We start from the raw sequence: 18,913 nt of genomic DNA, 5'->3' as shown, positions 1-18,913 counted from the left end.
TGTGGAGTTTGGACTTTTGTCAAACTCAAAACCGTTCTGCATTCAAGCAATGGTGCTAAAATGCTGCATGCCCTACTGCCCTCATTTCAAACATGCATGCACCTTAAAATGAAACCTCAGTCTTGTTTACAGCCTGTGGGAGTAGAGTTTATATACACACACATTCTCAGTCTGCCACTAAGCACTCAAACACAACATATTTTTATACCAAATATTCTTTATTTCTCAGGGTATAAAACATCTGTACAAATATATCAAACACAAACCAAAGCCCTCGGTTAAACAGAGAATTGTAGCAGTGTTTTTATATGCAGAGAAAATGAAAACACTGGCGCTTCACACAGGCTCAGTGGACTAGTTTCCTAAGAGAAGCTTTCAGCTGGTGTCTCATGTGAGTGAGCTCAGGTGTCCTCTAGGGGGTATCAACCTCAGTAAAACAATTGAACCTCAAAAATGAGACCTTCTGTTTGGCAATGCTTCTGTTTACACTCACATAACCACGTGGTGCAGTCTTGTGCAATCAGAAATTAGGTCAACATGGGCATTTAGTGCCCAGTTAGGTCTAAATGTGCATGAAGTTGCACATTTAGACCTAAAGTAAACAGAGGATCAGTTCTTGTTGTAGTCTGACTCAAACATTTTCCTATTGGATGACTTTAACTTGCTATCCAATAGCACTACACAAGTTACTTATTGATAAGTGTCCTCAGCAGGGATAATTAGGTCACTCTGGAATCCAGTTCCAGCACCAAATCTACTGCAATAGCTAAACTCAACCACATCTCTGAAAACTCATAGGTCAATAACACCTATAAAACTCCTGACTTTGGACCTGCTCCAAACACAGAACATTTCTGTCTTAGCTTTAGAAGAATACCAGCACACCACATGTCTTCTCTGACTGTCTTTAAACACTGCTCACTTCCCGAGACCGATCTGTTCTACATTGCAATGCCTTACATCCATCATACAGTGCAGGGTGCATGCTGCTGTTGAACACTTGGGGGAAAGGGGGGGAGGGGGCAGCTAAAAGAAGTAAAACTTAATCTATGCTGTTTTCTGGTAGCACAGTCAGTCTTACACATTAAAAGTTGTATCACATGACAGCAGTTTGAATTGTAATATCCTATTAATCAGTCAGTCATGAACAGAGTGGCATAATTTGCATGCTTTATGGAATCAAATTTTAATGTATAAGGAGGAGAAAAAATCATCAAGGAGGATTTATCCTCAAATCCAACTCAGACCTATGTAAGAATATGTTGATTTAATGTATTTCAGTAGGTATACATTAAAAAAAAAAAAAGTATATTTACTGAAAGACTGCAGTGAGCAAACATCCTACTTTCCAGAAAATTTAAACTAGGTAAAAACTGATAAAGGGCAACACAAGCTATGATAAAGACTCTGCATGACCTTTAGCCTACTTTACTGCACCATCAGCCAAAACTGCACACAAACAGCAAGACAAGTAACCTATTATGCCTTTTCCCCTGCAAGAAACAATGCGTTTGCTATCAAGCCTAAAACACCGTGAAACAGTGAAACCATTCAGTCTCCACTGTAACATCTTCAATAGAAAGCTACCAAGCAGCTCTAGTAAAACCCATTCTAAAGCTGATCTGTTTTGCTTTTTCTTATTTTCTGTTATACATCAACTGTTACACTCATGGATGGTCGTATTAAACACAGGCAAATTTTCAAATAATGACATCAGATATCCCTGTGAGCCCAAAGGCTGAGGCTGTTTTTTTACTCTTGGATCTTTATGATGTCACTGAGAGGTGATGACTTTAATATGGTAATTTCTGAGCACAGAAGCTCCACCCACCTGCCAAACTTTTCAGACCTTCTGTTTACAAGAGGAATCCAAAAAAGGTTGAAAGGGCCTAAAAACAGTTTGTTTCAGACAGAAGATGACTGAAGGCCCAGTGCAAGAAACATAAGGATTATTTTGAACTGTGACTCATGCAAAGCTACTCTAGAGTCCAAGAATAAATATGAAGCTGAAAATGAGCACAAGAGTGTAATTTACTAATTGGCTGAAAATATGCAACTCTGACAGAAAACACTACGTGGATTCCAAACTGTGGATATTTTAATCTAAATAAAAGTCTCATTATTAAAATGAATTGAACTTCCCAGGCACAACATGGCTTACTCTGCTTCACACCAGTAAAGAACCCAATGGCCACAGATGTGATGCGGGGTAGTTCTTTGGGGGAAAATGCTTATTTTTGAGAACTGTACAAGGTTTTCACACCACGCTTAAAAGCCAAAATACCTGTCAGTTACATCTTACATGGGCCTGATATCATTGTAACTTCACACATCCACAGCCTCAGTTATTTTTATGTTACTAACAATACAAGAAGGAAAATATGTCATTAAATCAAATCTTTTAAACAATTTTAAGACCCTGAGCTTTAAACCATTTGCCCAGGCCATCCTTTTTGGTGCCTCATTGGTGGATATGTATGCTGGCTCTTGTATATATCTTTACTCTGTGCTGTTTAGAATCTGGTCTGTGATATGTTTTATGAAGGCCGCAAGCTGAAATGCGTCAGTCAAATAATAAATCTGTTTTTCATAATATAATTATCTTTTTTTTCTAATAAATTCTGACATTTAACTGGGAAGTTAGATAAAACTTCCAAATTTTGAAATGCAGCTATGACAGTGTTCATGTCTGATCTCTATGAATAATTGTGTTTTATGCTACAAAATGGCATAACAAACATTGTGCTCTTTCCTGTCTGCTGCAGTGACTTTAATACAACGGGCCTTTTTAGACGGAGACACTGAAGAAAAATAAAACAGACCCTGCTGGTCTGTGCTCTCGGTTTAGTAACTATGGTGTACGAAGGAAGGTGTGGCAGCTGAGTGTGTGACAGCCACATGTTTTCCATCTTCACTTTTGTTTTTATTGCTGCTTTACAACACATAAAGCTACATCTATTTGAGAGAGGACAGCCTGCAAGCACTATCACAGAAAACAGTAAACACAGGGTTGGCTATAACAGTGAGGGCAGAAAAACGGATGGTTAACATTGCTAGTAGAAAATTCAAACTTCACAGTCTTAATTGCATTTTTAAAAAAAAAGGTGAAGTCACTTTCTTTTTTTTCTTTTTTTTTTGCAAACTTACAGAAACAAGCACATGCAAAGAGCACTGCGTGGGTTTAATTACATTACGTGCTCATAGTTAAGGTTGTTTAAGTGTCTGCAAAGATAAATCAAACCCACATCAAGCAGAACAAATATCTAACATCAATTGGCTTTTATTTGCCTGCCTTGCAGCTTGTGCCTGTAGATGATTTAGATTCGAATGTCTCAGTTTTAAACTGAATTTTTCATTTCCATGTGAAAAGAGCCACTTGAGTACTGCACTGAGCAACGTTCTCGTTTGTGGAACAATGCGATCATGAATTACAAAATGTCCTCCTGCCCGATTAAGGTCAAGCACCAGTCACCAGCACAGTGCAGAGATTTATATTTAACCACGCCACACTGGTACCACTCTATTTTAACAGATTGTTCAGTCTTTCAGTGATAATGGGGGCTAGATGAAGATGATAAAATACCACAGCTACCAGTGGAAACCCAAAGTGGGTCACTGAGTCCTGGATCCAGGTTGTATCTTCTTGACTAAAGATACAACTTGCTATTAGAGAGCAGTGGATATTCAGACATGCTTTTTAACATATTATGATTTTTTCTTCATTATCTGGCTCCTTATTCTTTGAAATCTCACTTTTGATCAAAGCACAAGAAGAAAGACATGATTGGCACCTATCCAAAGCCTAAGCCTCACCGAACCTTTTTCTGTCAGGACATGCTGAAAACTATGCTTAATTTCATGCCAGATCTAACAGCATAATTGTCCAGATCAGCACTATAATAAAAGGGGAAAACCTGATCCAGGTTATAGACTAAACATGTGTGTCACCAGGAAATACTTAACAGTTTAATAAAGTTTTTTTTTTCATTATGAATAACAATGGCCCCAGTTATAAAAAGCAGCTCTAAAATTAACTGAGGGTTGGACTTGTTCTGACTATAATTATAGCCACTGATCATTGTCTGGGTCAGAAACTCCAAAATGACAACCTTTGGTCTGGTCCGGTCTATTTCAGTTAGCAGTTCTTTCTAATCATGGGCATCTGAAACCAGACTAAATTTAGAAGCAATTTAAAAAAAGGACCAGGAATTGGACGCACAGTTTTTAAGCCACCAATAATAACAATTATATTCTGAAGACAGTCCAGTTCCCCTCCAGGGTTCGTAACCAGGCTGCATAAATCCATTATAGGTTGGATCTAACTCCAGAGAAAACACAGTTCCAAGTTCCTGTTCAAATCTGTACCAGTCTAATCCTGAACAATATTATCACATCTTCTGCTAGTCCCACAATAGAACTGGTTCATGCCAGTTTAATTCCAGGAGACACAGCACCACCTTCTCCTGCAGGGAGGCTCAGTAGTAAATCTCATCCAGAATCCAGAATGGGGGCTAAAAACAAAATATTTTACATCTGTGACACTTCCCAGCCGCAGTCCAGGAGAGGTCCTGTATCCGTCTCCTTTTAAAGAGAAAACCACCTTTCTGTGCTTGTCAACTAAAACCCAGCTGAATCAGACAAGAATAAAGTCTCCTCTAAGCCACACAACAGTACCTTCTCCACCACGACTTTGACAGACTTTTCATCTTGTCCGGTGTCTGTCTTTGCTTTTTTCTGCGTTTCTTTTTCCCCCTTTGGTGCTTATGGGAGCTGTAGTTCTGCAGGCTGGCCAATATGGCTGTGTCAAACACTTCCTTGAGATTTTTTTGGGTCAGCGAAGAGCACTCTAAGTAGGCCACTGCTCCAATCTCCATCGCACAGTCCTGGGCATCCACTGGGTCCACGGGTCTTTCACGGTACTTCGCCAGATCAATGAGGACCTAAAGAAAATTACAAAAATATGAAATAAATATACTTACTAGTTTAAGCAAATAGCATCACATCACCCCAATACTATTTGTCTTAGAATTGCTTTTTACATTTTAATTGAGCCTTTTAAGGTATATCTGGATCTGACTTTAAGTTATATCTCTTTCCCCCTTGGATGCCTATTAGAGTCAAATCTCATCTTTATGGGGGAAAGACATACAGCATAAAAGTAGATCCAGGTGTGGCCCTTGTGGCTGTTTTAAAGTCAAGAGGGTGACTGCATGTTTACATGAGCACCGGCCTGAGGAGATCCTTCTCACAGAGTTAGTTATTGTTTTCCCTTTTCGGTCCTCTTAATCTGTATTGCCTGCTTTTAGTCTTCCTTTTTATAATTTTTTACATTTTTTGCCTGTTTTGTATGTTTTTCGTCTAAGCTCTTGTTTGTCTCTTTTTCTTAAATGAATTAGTCTTGTGTTTTTTCCAATTGCTACTTGCTGGAAATGGACTGACATTTGTACTGATCATTCAAAGTGCTTTAGACTACAACAGATATATATATATACCCAGCATCATCGAAAAACGTGTAAGCAAAAACGTGAAATCTACGACGGTCAAAACATGAAGTGGACATGAAAATGGACACGGTGGACCAGCGTGTTTATTACACGCTTTGATATCAGATTGCATCTTCATACTTTCATTAAGGGTAAATTGCATCCATGGTCAATTTTAGAATTGCCAGTTAAACTCACATATCTTTTTACTGTGGGACGAAGCCAGAAAGATTAGAATCTGACAACACTGATGTATAGCAGGAACACATTTGCAGGAACCTGCTTGCTGTAAAGTGACAGTACTGACCTCAGCACACAATCAGTTGAGGAGACAGGAAAGATGCATCTGTACAGGCTTTAGCGTTTTTATGCACTGGGTAAGTTGCACAAAAAGGTTTTATAATCCAAACAGCTACAGCCCCTGAGTATACATGCATGTGCTTTTTCCTACAAACACATTATGCAATGCCAAAATTGCATTTGGTCATAATGTCGAAAGTTGCAACATTACCAACTTGTGACATTGCGACAACTCTTCTCTGTGGTCACAAAAAAACATCCAGACAGCACGGAGACTTGGACATTTACGAGGCTCCAGTTTGTGGTGCTGCTGAACGATGCTGTGTTTCTAATATTTACTCTACCCTGACTGATTTAAATGGAGCAGACAAAATGTATAAACCTCGACAGTGGTATAACTAAGGCTGCCAAAATGACCATAAAGGTGAATAAATATTTCTCTACAAGAGAATCAACACCAGCTGAACGTCATAACCTTAAAAATGTTACAGTTTAATTCTAGATTCACAACCAAGCTGTGCAATAACTATAATAACGCTTCCATTTAGTTTGTGCATGGTGTCATTGGTTTACACAATGATAAGAATGATAAGAGAGAGAAACAGGCAATAGAATTACATAAATTGTGATTTATGTACAGAATAAAAATCAACACCTTGACATCCTCTCTGAGATCACACTGCGTCCCGACAAGAACCAGCGGCGCAAAGGGGGCGTGTTTCCGAATCTCTGGTACCCACTTCTCAGGAACGTTCTGAAATGAGGCAGGGCTGACGACGCTGAAGCACAGCAGGAACACATCTGCACTGGTGTAACACAGAGGGCGCAGCTTGTCGAACTCATCCTGGAAAGGTTGTGAGAGACCGAGAGTGTTCACACAGAGATACTGTGATTCATCACTGCCTACCTCTGCTTCAAGGCAGTGGTTCTTAAACTAAAGGACGGGCCCCACTGCAGGTGGGATGATGAGGACTAGGAGTAACACAATGTTCAATTAATGTGATTTTGGTTTTAATATATAGCATACTTAAGCTATCATGCTAACCTTTAGTTTATTAAAGTTCACCTCAGATCCCATTTTACTGTTCATGATAGATAATAATTGGTAGAAGAGTGTGAACTTTATTTCTGCTTCTGGGGTGAAGCCTATCAGAAAAAGTTTGAGAAGCACATTTTATCAAAACCTAAAAATTGTCTTTCTGTTTTTCCTTGATCTCCAACTTTATCTTTCCTCTCTCATTCAATGTCCCACTGTTTTTGAGGGCAGCTGATCATTGTAGTGATAATCTACCATATTATCCCAGCAGTGCACTTTTCTCTGGAAGTGCAGGTTTAACTTTTGTTTCTTGCCATTTGCTATAGAACCAGGGTGATTGTACAACTGATGATGCTACATGTCATTAATGTTTGTCTTCTCTCTCCCAGAGTTTGTATTTTCTGCTGTTTTTGTTTGTCTGTTCCTCCTTTCTCCTTACTCTTCTCTTTCCCCTCATTCTTTATCTGGTTGTACCAGAAGGCTACCACTTTCACTGGCTACTAATCAGATCTAGGTTGCATTTTAAATTTTTTGTTTTAACCTTTAGAGCACTACATGGACAGGCCCCTCCCTATATTGCTGATTTGATTCACATATACACCTCTCTCGTAACCTCCGGGGGACCACGGTGTTCCCCCACACTCGTTTCAGAGCTTGAGGGGACTGACCTTTCCTTGCATCCAGACTGTGGAATGCACTTCCTATATTTCTACAGCGTTCAGACTCTGTGGAGACCTTCAAAAAGCAGCTAAGGACATTTTTATTTCAAAAAGCTTTTAATTAGACCAGGGCTTTTATGATGTATTTGTGATTGTATTGAGTTTTTGTTACCTCTCTTGTGAAACACTTTGTGACATATGTCTGTGAAAAGTGCTATATAAATAAACTTTTACTTACTGATTTACTTTACTGTTTCTCTTCCTGCTAAAAATAAGTTCTTTCTCCCCATTGTCACCAAATCCTTTCTCATAGGGCATCAGCTGATGGTTGCAGTTTCCAGATACTACAAACTGTCTTACATATAAATACAGCTGAAGTGAGCTGAAAAATGGTGATTATAATGTTTTTTACATGTTACATGTCAAGGTTATTACAGCTAACTAAAACGAAACTTAAAAACTAAAACTAGATGTGAAACTAAAATAAAAATAAAAACTAGAACCAAATGAAATGATTTTGTAAACTTAAACTAACAAAAATAAAATAAAAACATAGAGGAAATGTCCATTTTTAGTTTTAATGTTTGAGTATTTGTTACTTTGGATCAAATAAATGTATTACAACTTGCCTGATGAGTCACTGATAGACTTGTTTTTTTGAGACTCTATTTACAAGACTGTGAGCTGACTGTGAGTTAAAATGTTTTGGGGTTTTTTGTTATACCTATAGTAATTTTCCTAAATCTTGCCTCTGATTATTATTATTATGCCCTCAAAAATAATGCTTAAAAAACTAACACTGAAACTAATAAAACATAAATTAAAACTAAACATTTTTGAACAATAAAAACTAAACTGAAATAAGAAAATCCACTCTGGAAACTTACTGAAACTAAACTGAATTAAAAACAAAAAGTCAAAATGAAGTAAAAATAAAAACTCATTAGAAAAAAAAAGACTATAATAACTCTGGTGCATGATTATGTGATTATACTGCATGTGTGGTGATTTTGTTTTACCATATTTGTTTTATCTCTATCAGCATATACCCTCTGTTTGATGTTTAACCAGTTGTAGCTTATCACAGTGTTCTACATCTTCCACTATCTTCAAACAAACATCTACTCCTTCGCAAATGTAGACAGAATTACATCACTTCCTGTGTGCCAGAGAGTTATTCCAAGGAAAGACCTAGAGATACACAAAACACTGATTTATCTTTAGTCTGTGAGTAATCCTAATCTATGTTCCTGTCATCTATGAAACATCCCTGCAATGTAGAACCTAATGAACTTCATGTTTTAACCTGTTTACATGTTATCCCACTGACTAGGGCTAGGACGTGCATTGTCCTGTTTCAATGCAGCCTCTTTAGCACGTCTTACCCCTCTTCCCTCCCATTTCCTTTGTAGCTCAGGCAAAAAAAAAAAGGCATTTGTCTTACTGGATGCTACTCAGACAGGCAAGAAAGTAAGAAAGAATGATTTCCTTGGGAGAGGCATTGTGTCCAACATGAATTTAAAAAAAGAACAACAGGAAACACTGCCCTCTGAGTGTCTAGTGTTAGTTTGTACAGAGGTCACTGACCTGTCCAGCTGTGTCACAGAGTTGTAGTTTAACTGGCTGCCCGTCCACTGATACCACCGCTACATGCACACACGCACACACACACACACACACACACACACACACACACACACACACACATCATCTTGAGGTTAGTATCACCAATGTAAAGTTTACTGTTGTAATAAAATGACAAACTTTGACTTTGATGACAACACAAACTGGCAAAAAAGTCAGTATGATAAAAAAAATTAAAAGAATATGAATTAAAATATTTAATATATTAAATAAGTCAAGTAAACACATAAATCAATCCCTTGAGACAGCATCTAGTAGGCAAAACTGTGGCTGTGTGAAATAGGATCATTAAAGCCAAAGATATCATTTCTAACACTTGATGAACTGAAACTTAGATCATTGGATTTATTGGATCCTATGAACCATGTCATGAGTTTCTCCTATTTTTTACCTGAGAAGTTGTCAAACGCAGTCGGGACGTACTCGGTTGGATAGCCGTTGGTGGTGTAGCTGACCACCAGGCTGGTTTTCCCCACAGCCCCGTCCCCGACCAGGACGCACTTCACCCGCTTCTCCGCTGCTCCGGCTCCCGCTGACCCTGCCGCAGATCGCCGCGTCCTGCTCGAGCCTCTGTCCCGGCTCCGGACCCTCCGCGGGGGCACAGGCGGAGCAGGGGACACCGGTGCCGGCTTGTAGCAGCCATCGCCCCGCTGGGGCATCTGGCACGGAGAGGAGGGTGACATGGAGCCCGAGGAGACCCGGGCGGGAGGTTCAGTCCTGTTGAGGGCCAGTTTTCACTCCGTCCATTCTTCCGTTAACGTCCGCCACAGTTTGTCAACTGACTTTATGTGGTAGCCGAAGCCCTCTTCCTTTTAGTTACCATGGTTAAATCACCAAGGTTGGACCCGAGGCTCACCCAACACAGCCCCTTTAAGCGTCATGATTTATTAAATTATTAATGAGAGTCCGATTCTAAGAGCGGAGGATGAATTAACGTTGGCCGCTGGTCTGAGTCTATGTCCGTCCAGACGTCCAACGGACAGACCCGCCGCTAACTCCCCTTCAGTGACATCACGGTGCCTCTGTGTGTGTGTGTGTGTGTGTGTGTGTGTGTGTGTGTGTGTGTGTGTGTGTGTGTGTGTGTGTGTGTGTGTGCTTGGATTACAGGTGTTGTGGGGACACATAGCGGTTGCACGCACTCACACTGTATGGACTTGCAACTCTTCGGAGGACAAACTCTTCGGATGTCTTACAAATCCATTAAGGTTTAGATTGATGTTGGTGTTAACTAAGTAAAAAAAGTAGTAGACGATGGTTTCATAGACTGAAATTTGATCTATTTTTCCCTCTTTTTTTCCTGTTGCTTTTGTTTTCTTTCTTTTGAAAATGCTCTGCTGCTTTCATCAAGCATTATAGTGGCGTTTTCCTTGTATGAAATATCAGCATTATAGTCTAACATCTTTATTTTCATTTTTTGAAATGAAAACCATGGTATGTGGTTTTCTCTTCTTTTTGTCTATTCTGGAGTACTTACTGCAAATCGCATACCACATCTTATCACACCACAGCAAAGCTGGTTTACTGGTAGCCTATTATGTACTTTACTACTGGAACTTAAAAACAAACTGAAGTCAAACATAGAGGAACAAAAGATCCCCAGTTCACAGAGACACAAATGCCTTGTGGTTTGCATATATATATATACACACACATGGATACACAGTATATGAGGGGGGAAAAGTTTTGTCCAATTGTAATGAGTTGAAAGTCAATATTTGGTGTGACCACCTCTATTCTTCAACACAGTCTGAACTCTCATAGCCAGCTTTCTTGTGATTTCTTTAAGTGGTCTTCAAGAATAGTTCTATAGTCTTCTTGTAGGACATTCAAAGTTCTTTTTTGGACATTGGCTGCCTTTTGTTCCATTTTCTGTCAAGACGATCAAGTGATGCTGAACCCTCCCTTATTTACACCAAGTCTAAGCTGATGGGGGCTTCCCACGATGTACTGAGCATTTCTTTTTCACTCATCTCTTTTCACTTTCTGTGTATTGATACACCACTTTGCATTTAATCATTACTTATAATTAATATCTGGCTCATTTCCACAGTGTGTCTTTTGTCCTGTCCCCTTCCTCTCACCCCCAAACGGTTGCCCCTCCCTGAGCCTGGTTTTGCTGGATGTTTCTTTGTCTTAAAAGGGAGTTTTTCCTTCCCACTGTCACCAAGTTCTTGTCTATAGAGGGTCATCTGATTTTTGTTGTTTCCTTCTGTATTATTGTAAGGTCTTCACCTTAAAATAGTTATAAAGCACCATGGGATGACTGTTGCAATTTGGCACTATATAAAATTTAACTGAACTGAATGATCCCACACTTCTTCAGTAATGTTAGGGTCCAGGTTCTGGGGAGACTATTGTGTGTTTTTCTATCCAGGTATGCATATGCTGCATTTTTAGTGGGATCATTACTATGCTAAAAAAAAGAAAAGAACTGTAGCTGCTACCAATCAGATGCTTTTCAAAACTGATGGTGCTTTTCTGCGTTCATAATTTCATCAATTTTGACAAGATCCCAACACCAAGGCTGAAATGCAGCTGTAAAACATAACAGTACCTCCACTGTGTTTTACAGTTGGCTGTAGACATTCAACTCTCTTGAACTCCTCCATTGATGATGATTCATCACTCCATCAGATCCGCTGCTACTGATTTTGAGTCCAGTTCTTGTGTAATTATTAATACCTCTGCCTTAACCCCCCCTTATTTCCCCTTCTTAAGAATGAGAATGAATGAATGAGGCATTAGTGAACAGTGCGTGGATGAAGGGCCAGACACAACATTGATTCATCCCTTGTATTCTGTTGTTTTTATGCTTGCCTGACTCATAGGGAAGTGTTAAGTAGCTTAACAAAAACTTTGAAAGACCCCCAGAAAACCCAGAGAACTGTGTCTTAAGAACATGGATGGGATTTTTTTTCTTTTTTTCCCCCCCTCTGCCTCTTGCTTTATTAGCCTTACTTATTAGCCTTGCTATTCCAGCCTTATGACAGCTGAAATAGCCTCCTAGCATAGTCCCTCCAATTCCAATTTAAAGCAAAATATAAATATTGAGGGGAGCCTCGGGAAAGAAAAATAGAGCTATATCACGTTATAACGTGAAAAGTACAATATAAATATTATAATGTACGAACGTTATAATTATGTATATTGTAATAACGTGAAATTATATTATTCAAACGTGACTTTTTGTAAAACTTTTTAGACTACAGGTGTGACATTTGCGCCATCTGGTGGACACAACAAAATACAACTAAAGTTAAACTTATTAAAACATATTAAAACTCTACTTGTAGAATAGCAGTCAAACGTGTTAATTCAAGCCACCAAGCACTATCATATATTTATGAGTATTTACCAACAGAGTGACAGTTTCGAGGCCCACGGAACAAAAGTCTGGGCTGTGTTTCCTCACGGACGAGTTTCAGAACTGTAGCAGCATGTGTTTTGGTTGTGAGATGTAGAAGACGCTCCGTTAGTAAGGGTTAGAGTCTGTTCGTTAAATATTCTGTAATACCAGTATGTCCTCGGCGGAGGTAGTTCTGGGTTTCCTGGAGGATGCGGAGCCGTGGCGGCTTCGGTCTCCTCAGTTCCCGAGTAAAGTCGGAGGGAAGCCGGCGTGGCTCAGCCAGAGAGGCCTGCCCTCTCTGCCCGGACTGGAGTGTGAGATATGCCGTCTGCCTATGGTTTTCCTGCTGCAGGTGAATCTCCAGGAGCCATGTTATCCTACTTCATAAAAATATTTACTTCACTGTACTGTACTGTGGTATAGAGAGATGTGCTGACAGTATAATATAAAGACTGAAATAACTTTTAGACTACAGTTTTGGTGTCCTGTATAAAGAGTTAAACAGTAAACTTAAAGAAGTCCAGACGCTTTTCTTTGCAAGCTCCTTTGACTACGATGACCTGGATGACTGAGAACCTTCACAGACAAACAGTAAACATATTAACACAACATTTTTAGCAGCATAAACACAAAGAAAGGAAAGTGGCACACATATCAAACATTTGTATTTTATAAGCCTCCTAAAAAGGTACATACTGAAATATATCCTTAATAAATTAGAATCCCCCAAAATATATTTAATTGCATGGTTTAGGTACTAGACCTTCATTAGCCGGCTGGTTATTGATATATATTCTGATATAAGAATCTGAACATATTACCCAGGTGGTGTACAATGTGTGAGTATTTTTCAACTTTAATTAAGTACTTTTTACAAGCCTGATCTCTCTCTCTCTCTCACACACACACACACACACACACACACACCCACCCTATACCTAAGTGCACACATACTCAAATCTGGGTCAACTCCAATTTAACTTCTGCATCCCACCTCAGCCTTATTCACTATAAATAAATAAATACTAGATTTACCTGACTTGTTGCAGGTGTATGCACCAATATCCGGTCAGGACAGAAGTTTTCACCGAACGCTCTTTCTCTTCTGCTGCAAAACTCCAGAGTGCTACACGCGAAATGACAGCCGCTGCATGAAAGGTAGTTCTTCACTGTTTGATGTCTGTCACTTCCCAGGGGTGATGTTGTGAGATGTTGTCTGATTCTACTAATTTTTCTCAATAGATTTTGCAGTATTTCTTAAAAAGCTGTGTTTTCCTTCATGCCAGTTTTCAGAAACCAGTTACAGAGGAGGAACGAGTTCTACCCCTATGACCCTCCAGCAGGTTTGTGAATTTTTGCTGCCTAACTCTTAATGAAGTATTCAAGATTCAATTTCTGAGTATTTGTAGAAGAATATGGTGGTGGTAGCATCATACTCTGGGACTGTTTTGTTGTTAGTAGTGCTGGTGGTTCCACAAAGTGGATGAAATAATGAAGGAATGGAATACCAGTTTAACCACTTTGTCACACTTGGATGTTCCTTCCAGCTACCAAAAGTTTCTGGTTGAGGTGCAATTTGCTAAAGAACATTTAACAAAATATACAGAGTGTGTATGTATATATTTGAACCTTATACTATACTTTTCACCCTGTGTGGAGTATAAAAATGTGTATGTATGTGAACCTTTGACCAAAACTGTATATCAACAAATATAAAATTATCATCTTCCCTTTAGAGGATGAACCACCCTGTGATGCTGAGGAGGGCCAGAGTGTGTTGCCCGTTTCGGGAGTTAAACTGTGTTGGGTGTGCGGATGCCCCGGTAACAAAGCCTGCTCTCGGTGCCACACTGTGACCTACTGTGGAAAACACCACCAGACCCTCCACTGGAAACAATCTCACAAGAAGGAGTGTTGCAGCCAAGGTGTGTGTGGGGGATATTTACTGGAGCTGCAAAAATCGTAATCACATTTTTTCAGTGTTGAGTTTAATGATTGTGTTCATTAAACCTTCCAAAGAAGAAATCTGGTTCTGAAATTTTAATAGATGAATACATAAAATGAATTTAGAGTAAAAAAAAAATGAAAGGAGTGAATTTGGATTTTTATAAAGAGGCAAAAGTAAAGAAAGGTGATGAGTTCAAAATCATAAAACAGCACAATAAACCTTTTATTAATTGATGGAAGCTAAGGTTGTAATTGAAAATAATATTTGAGTAATTTCACAGCCCTCGGTACATTTAGATTAATTGGTGATTGTAAAATGGGTGTTAGCCCTTTAGTGGGCAGCCGATCTGATCCAGAGTGTATCTATATTTAGAAAAGCGATGGATAAAAAGAGAAGTGGTCCATAATCCTTTTCCCTGAGTTAAGAGAATTATGACCGTCATTTCTCATCACTAGAAAGACTAAACTTGTCCGTCTCTGTCTAGAAGGGTCTCCTGTTACACCCTCCCCGCTCCTCTTTCCTGAGACTGAGCTGGTCACTGAGCCAGAGGAGGAGGAGAAAGATGTCAAAGAGGCTGAAGGAGAACAAGAAGAAGAGGACGGTGGAGGGATCATTACTCAGAGGAGTGTGGATTGTCCCGCCTTGGCAGAATGTAAGGTTAAAGGTTAAAGTTTTTCTCAGTTTTCAATTGAAAAGTGAACTTTTATGTAGAAAAGTCCAGTCTTAGTGATGTATACAGTGGGGCAAAAAAGTATTTAGTCAGCCACCGATTGTGCAAGTTCCCCCACCTAAAATGATGACAGAGGTCAGTAATTTGCACCAGAGGTACACTTCAACTGTGAGAGACAGAATGTGAAAAAAAAATCCATGAATCCACATGGTAGGATTTGTAAAGAATTTATTCGTAAATCAGGGTGGAAAATAAGTATTTGGTCAATAACAAAAATACAACTCAATACTTTGTAACATAACCTTTGTTGGCAATAACAGAGGTCAAACGTTTACTATAGGTCTTTACCAGGTTTGCACACACAGTAGCTGGTATTTTGGCCCATTCCTCCATGCAGATCTTCTCGAGAGCAGTGATGTTTTGGGGCTGTCGCCGAGCAACACGGACTTTCAACTCCCGCCACAGATTTTCTATGGGGTTGAGGTCTGGAGACTGGCTAGGCCACTCCAGGACTTTCAAATGCTTCTTACGGAGCCACTCCTTTGTTGCCCGGGCGGTGTGTTTTGGATCATTGTCATGTTGGAAGACCCAGCCTCGTTTCATCTTCAAAGTTCTCACTGATGGAAGGAGGTTTTGGCTCAAAATCTCACGATACATGGCCCCATTCATTCTGTCCTTAACACGGATCAGTCGTCCTGTCCCCTTGGCAGAAAAACAGCCCCATAGCATGATGTTTCCACCCCCATGCTTCACGGTAGGTATGGTGTTCTTGGGATGCAACTCAGTATTCTTCTTCCTCCAAGCACGACGAGTTGAGTTTATACCAAAAAGTTCTACTTTGGTTTCATCTGACCACATGACATTTTCCCAATCCTCTGCTGTATCATCCATGTGCTCTCTGGCAAACTTCAGACGGGCCTGGACATGCACTGGCTTCAGCAGCGGAACACGTCTGGCACTGCGGGATTTGATTCCCTGCCGTTGTAGTGTGTTACTGATGGTGACCTTTGTTACTTTGGTCCCAGCTCTCTGCAGGTCATTCACCAGGTTCCCCCGTGTGGTTCTGGGATCTTTGCTCACCGTTCTCATGATCATTTTGACCCCACGGGATGAGATCTTGCGTGGAGCCCCAGATCGAGGGAGATTATCAGTGGTCTTTTATGTCTTCCATTTTCTGATGATTGCTCCCACAGTTGGTTTTTCACACCAAGCTGCTTGCCTATTGTAGATTCACTCTTCCCAGTCTGGTGCAGGTCTACAATACTTTTCCTGGTGTCCTTCGAAAGCTCTTTGGTCTTGGCCATGGCGGAGTTTGGAGTCTGACTGTTTGAGGCTGTGGACAGGTGTCTTTTATACAGATGATGAGTTCAAACAGGTGCCATTCATACAGGTAACGAGTGGGGGACAGAAAAGCTTCTTACAGAAGACGTTACAGGTCTGTGAGAGCCAGAGATTTTCCTTGTTTGAGGTGACCAAATACTTATTTTCCACCCTGATTTACGAATAAATTCTTTACAAATCCTACCATGTGGATTCATGGATTTTTTTCTCACATTCTGTCTCTCACAGTTGAAGTGTACCTCTGGTGCAAATTACTGACCTCTGTCATCATTTTAAGTGGGGGAACTTGCACAATCGGTGGCTGACTAAATACTTTTTTGCCCCACTGTATATTTATTTCATTATAATTTATAACCAATCCTGACCCTTCTGTTCTCTATCAGCCCTGGCAGAGAGCGACCTGGACGAGATGGCAATGCACGAGACTGAAGACAGTAAAGTGTTCCAGAGGTTTAAGAAGAAGATCGCACCTGAACCTCACCAGGTAGAAAATAGAAGAGCTGAAAAGATCCAGACGGTTGTTTTCTTCTGTCCATATCTCACAGTGTTTGTCATTTCTAGGTGATACGTTACAGTCGAGGGGGCTCTCCCTTGTGGGTCTCCTCTCAGCACATCCCTTCAGATGAGGATATCCCACCATGCACCTGTGGTGCCAAGAGGACGTTTGAGTTCCAGGTAATCGACCTGCTGATCTGTTGAAGACCTGCTCGGGTCTTTAATCTTTCGCTAATGGTTGATTTATTCACAAGTTTGTGCTGTTGCTATCCTGTGTGCGTGTAGGTGATGCCGCAGCTGTTAAACAGTCTAAGCGTGGACTCGACTGGAGCTAGCATTGACTGGGGGACTGCGGCTGTCTACACGTGCTCTGCCAGCTGTGAACGCAGCGACCAGTACTGCCCCGAGTTCATCTGGAAGCAGGACTTCAGCTCAGATCAACACACGCAGACTGAACGAAGATGATGGGCGTCCCTTGTTTCATGCATAGCAGGAAAAGCACAGGTGGTGCTGATTTCATTAATATGTTTAGGCGACTCCGCTTCAGTGTGTTCGTTCACCCACGTGGCTTGGTGGGACACCTGATGTTGACATATCCAAATGTTTCACCTGAACTTGTCATTCAGTCAAAAAGCTGCGTGGTGCTGCAGGTAAGAGCTGACTACTTATGCTGACTGAGCTAATCACATGGGAGTAATGCTGCCTCTCCCTATTAAATGGACTGGAGATTTAACTAATCATAAACTTTGTGCAAACATAAACATCAGTGTAAAATGCCATCTCCAAATGTATAAACGACGTGTGTGCAAAAAGACGTGTGTTGCATCATTAAAAACAAATTTAGCAAAACAATGTTTAAAGAAACATCTGGATTTTTCCACTAATCACCTCACAGCGGCTCACCAGCGTCCACCCACACAGTTTAATAACCACAGCAATAAGTCACCAATTGAGACAAATTCTGACATTTACCAGCAAGACTCACCTCAAGTTACTGACTACGTCTTTCAAACTCTATTCATAGTTCAGGTTAAGTATCTTAGCCAGAACATTTAAGTAATTAAAATGTATTCAGATACAGAAAACCGAATGTTTTAATGAACGAGTCTGATAAAGGGCTGCACAGGAAAAACACATCAAATACTTGATACCAGCTACAGTATGCTATGATGCATGCTCCTTTACTGCTATATAATATGAAACAAGGATGAAGCCACTGCCAAACCTGTTTACAGCTGTGGATTTAACCTAAAATTAGTACCATATTATCCTAGTAAGAGCTCTTCCCTCTCAAACTGCTGGCTCATTTGTGGTTCCTAGAATTTCCAAAAGTAAAATGGGAGGCAGAGCCTTCAGTTATCAGACGCCTCTGTGGAACCAGCTCCCAGGTTGGGAATCAGGAAACCCTCTCTAGAATTAAAACTTTTAAAGTTTACAATTATGGCTGAATTGAGTGACCCTGAACAACACTACGCAGTTACGCTCATGCACATATCTTTCTACGTAGCACTTTTAATTCTTATCCCTACTTTTATTTTTTCATGTCTATTTAAGTGCTATTTATGACACTATGTTTGCACTGAAGCACCGCAGCAATTTCCTAATGTTGTAAACCTGCTCAACATTTGGCAATAAACCCCTTTCTGATTCTGCTATAGTCCGAGGCCCCTCCCTGAGCCTGGTTCTGCCAGAGGTTTCTTCCTGTTAAAAGGAAGTTTTCCTTTCCCACCATCACCAAGTGCTTCCTCATAGTAAGTCACGATTGTTGCTTTTGTATTTTTAATATTGTAGGGTGCTTAGCTTGCAATATTAAAGCACTTTGAGGTGACATAAATAACATTGAATTCAAAACACAGGGGGTTAACCAAACAAAAACGGTGCTTAATCCAACAGAAGACCCAGATCCAACAAAGGAGTCCGTATGTACAAGTTTATTAACGCACTGAGAAGTACATTAACAGTTTAAGAAGCATGTAGATGCGACAGGTTCC

General features: G+C 40.2%; 2 protein-coding genes across 4 annotated transcripts; one reads left to right on the top strand and one right to left on the bottom strand.

The window, feature by feature from the left end:
- Window positions 1-199: 199 nt before the first annotated feature.
- On the bottom strand, window positions 200-10,148 carry rhoua (ras homolog family member Ua). Its single transcript, XM_086285441.1, has 4 exons — window positions 9,514-10,148; window positions 9,066-9,124; window positions 6,439-6,627; window positions 200-4,940 (listed from the first exon to the last, which is right to left on the bottom strand). Exons 1-4 carry the CDS (start codon window positions 9,803-9,805, stop codon window positions 4,656-4,658), a joined length of 825 nt encoding a protein of 274 aa, XP_086141567.1. The 5' UTR covers window positions 9,806-10,148; the 3' UTR covers window positions 200-4,655.
- A 60-nt stretch (window positions 10,149-10,208) lies between these two features.
- On the top strand, window positions 10,209-17,790 carry pdcd2 (programmed cell death 2). Of its 3 annotated transcripts, none has more exons than XM_086285431.1 (8): window positions 10,209-10,327; window positions 13,518-13,626; window positions 13,755-13,811; window positions 14,205-14,393; window positions 14,901-15,068; window positions 16,811-16,911; window positions 16,989-17,102; window positions 17,208-17,790. In XM_086285431.1, exons 1-8 carry the CDS (start codon window positions 10,271-10,273, stop codon window positions 17,385-17,387), a joined length of 975 nt encoding a protein of 324 aa, XP_086141557.1. In that variant the 5' UTR covers window positions 10,209-10,270; the 3' UTR covers window positions 17,388-17,790. The 3 variants fall into 3 exon arrangements, with proteins under 3 accessions (XP_086141557.1, XP_086141547.1, XP_086141538.1); XM_086285421.1 differs by lacking the exon at window positions 10,209-10,327 and adding an exon at window positions 12,300-12,820 and having other exon boundaries at window positions 14,904-15,068; XM_086285412.1 differs by lacking the exon at window positions 10,209-10,327 and adding an exon at window positions 12,306-12,820 and having other exon boundaries at window positions 17,208-17,788.
- Window positions 17,791-18,913: the final 1,123 nt, after the last annotated feature.

The sequence above is a fragment of the Aulonocara sp. 'chitande type north' Nkhata Bay genome, linkage group LG1 (genome assembly GCF_057382095.1).
Source record: "Aulonocara sp. 'chitande type north' Nkhata Bay isolate Kocher_YH1m ecotype deep benthic linkage group LG1, A_spYH_male_GT1.1, whole genome shotgun sequence".
NCBI classification, from domain to species: Eukaryota; Metazoa; Chordata; class Actinopteri; order Cichliformes; family Cichlidae; genus Aulonocara; species Aulonocara sp. 'chitande type north' Nkhata Bay.
Note: the sequence above shows the minus strand (reverse complement) of the source record. Positions and strands in the feature narration are given on the sequence as shown.

Bases quoted from the DNA above. Each gene is read 5' to 3' on its own strand.
- rhoua (XM_086285441.1), bottom strand. From the start codon at position 9,805: ATGTCACCCTCCTCTCCGTGCCAGATGCCCCAGCGGGGCGATGGCTGC. The intron at 9,125-9,513 runs GTAAAAAATAGG...GTGTGCATGTAG, and splicing joins TGCGTTTGACAACTTCTCAG to CGGTGGTATCAGTGGACGGG. The intron at 6,628-9,065 runs GTCAGTGACCTC...CAACCTTTCCAG, and splicing joins TCTGTGACACAGCTGGACAG to GATGAGTTCGACAAGCTGCG.
- pdcd2 (XM_086285412.1), top strand. From the start codon at position 12,641: ATGTCCTCGGCGGAGGTAGTTCTGGGTTTCCTGGAGGATGCGGAGCCG. The intron at 12,821-13,517 runs GTGAATCTCCAG...GACTTGTTGCAG, and splicing joins CTATGGTTTTCCTGCTGCAG to GTGTATGCACCAATATCCGG. The intron at 16,912-16,988 runs GTAGAAAATAGA...TGTCATTTCTAG, and splicing joins TCGCACCTGAACCTCACCAG to GTGATACGTTACAGTCGAGG.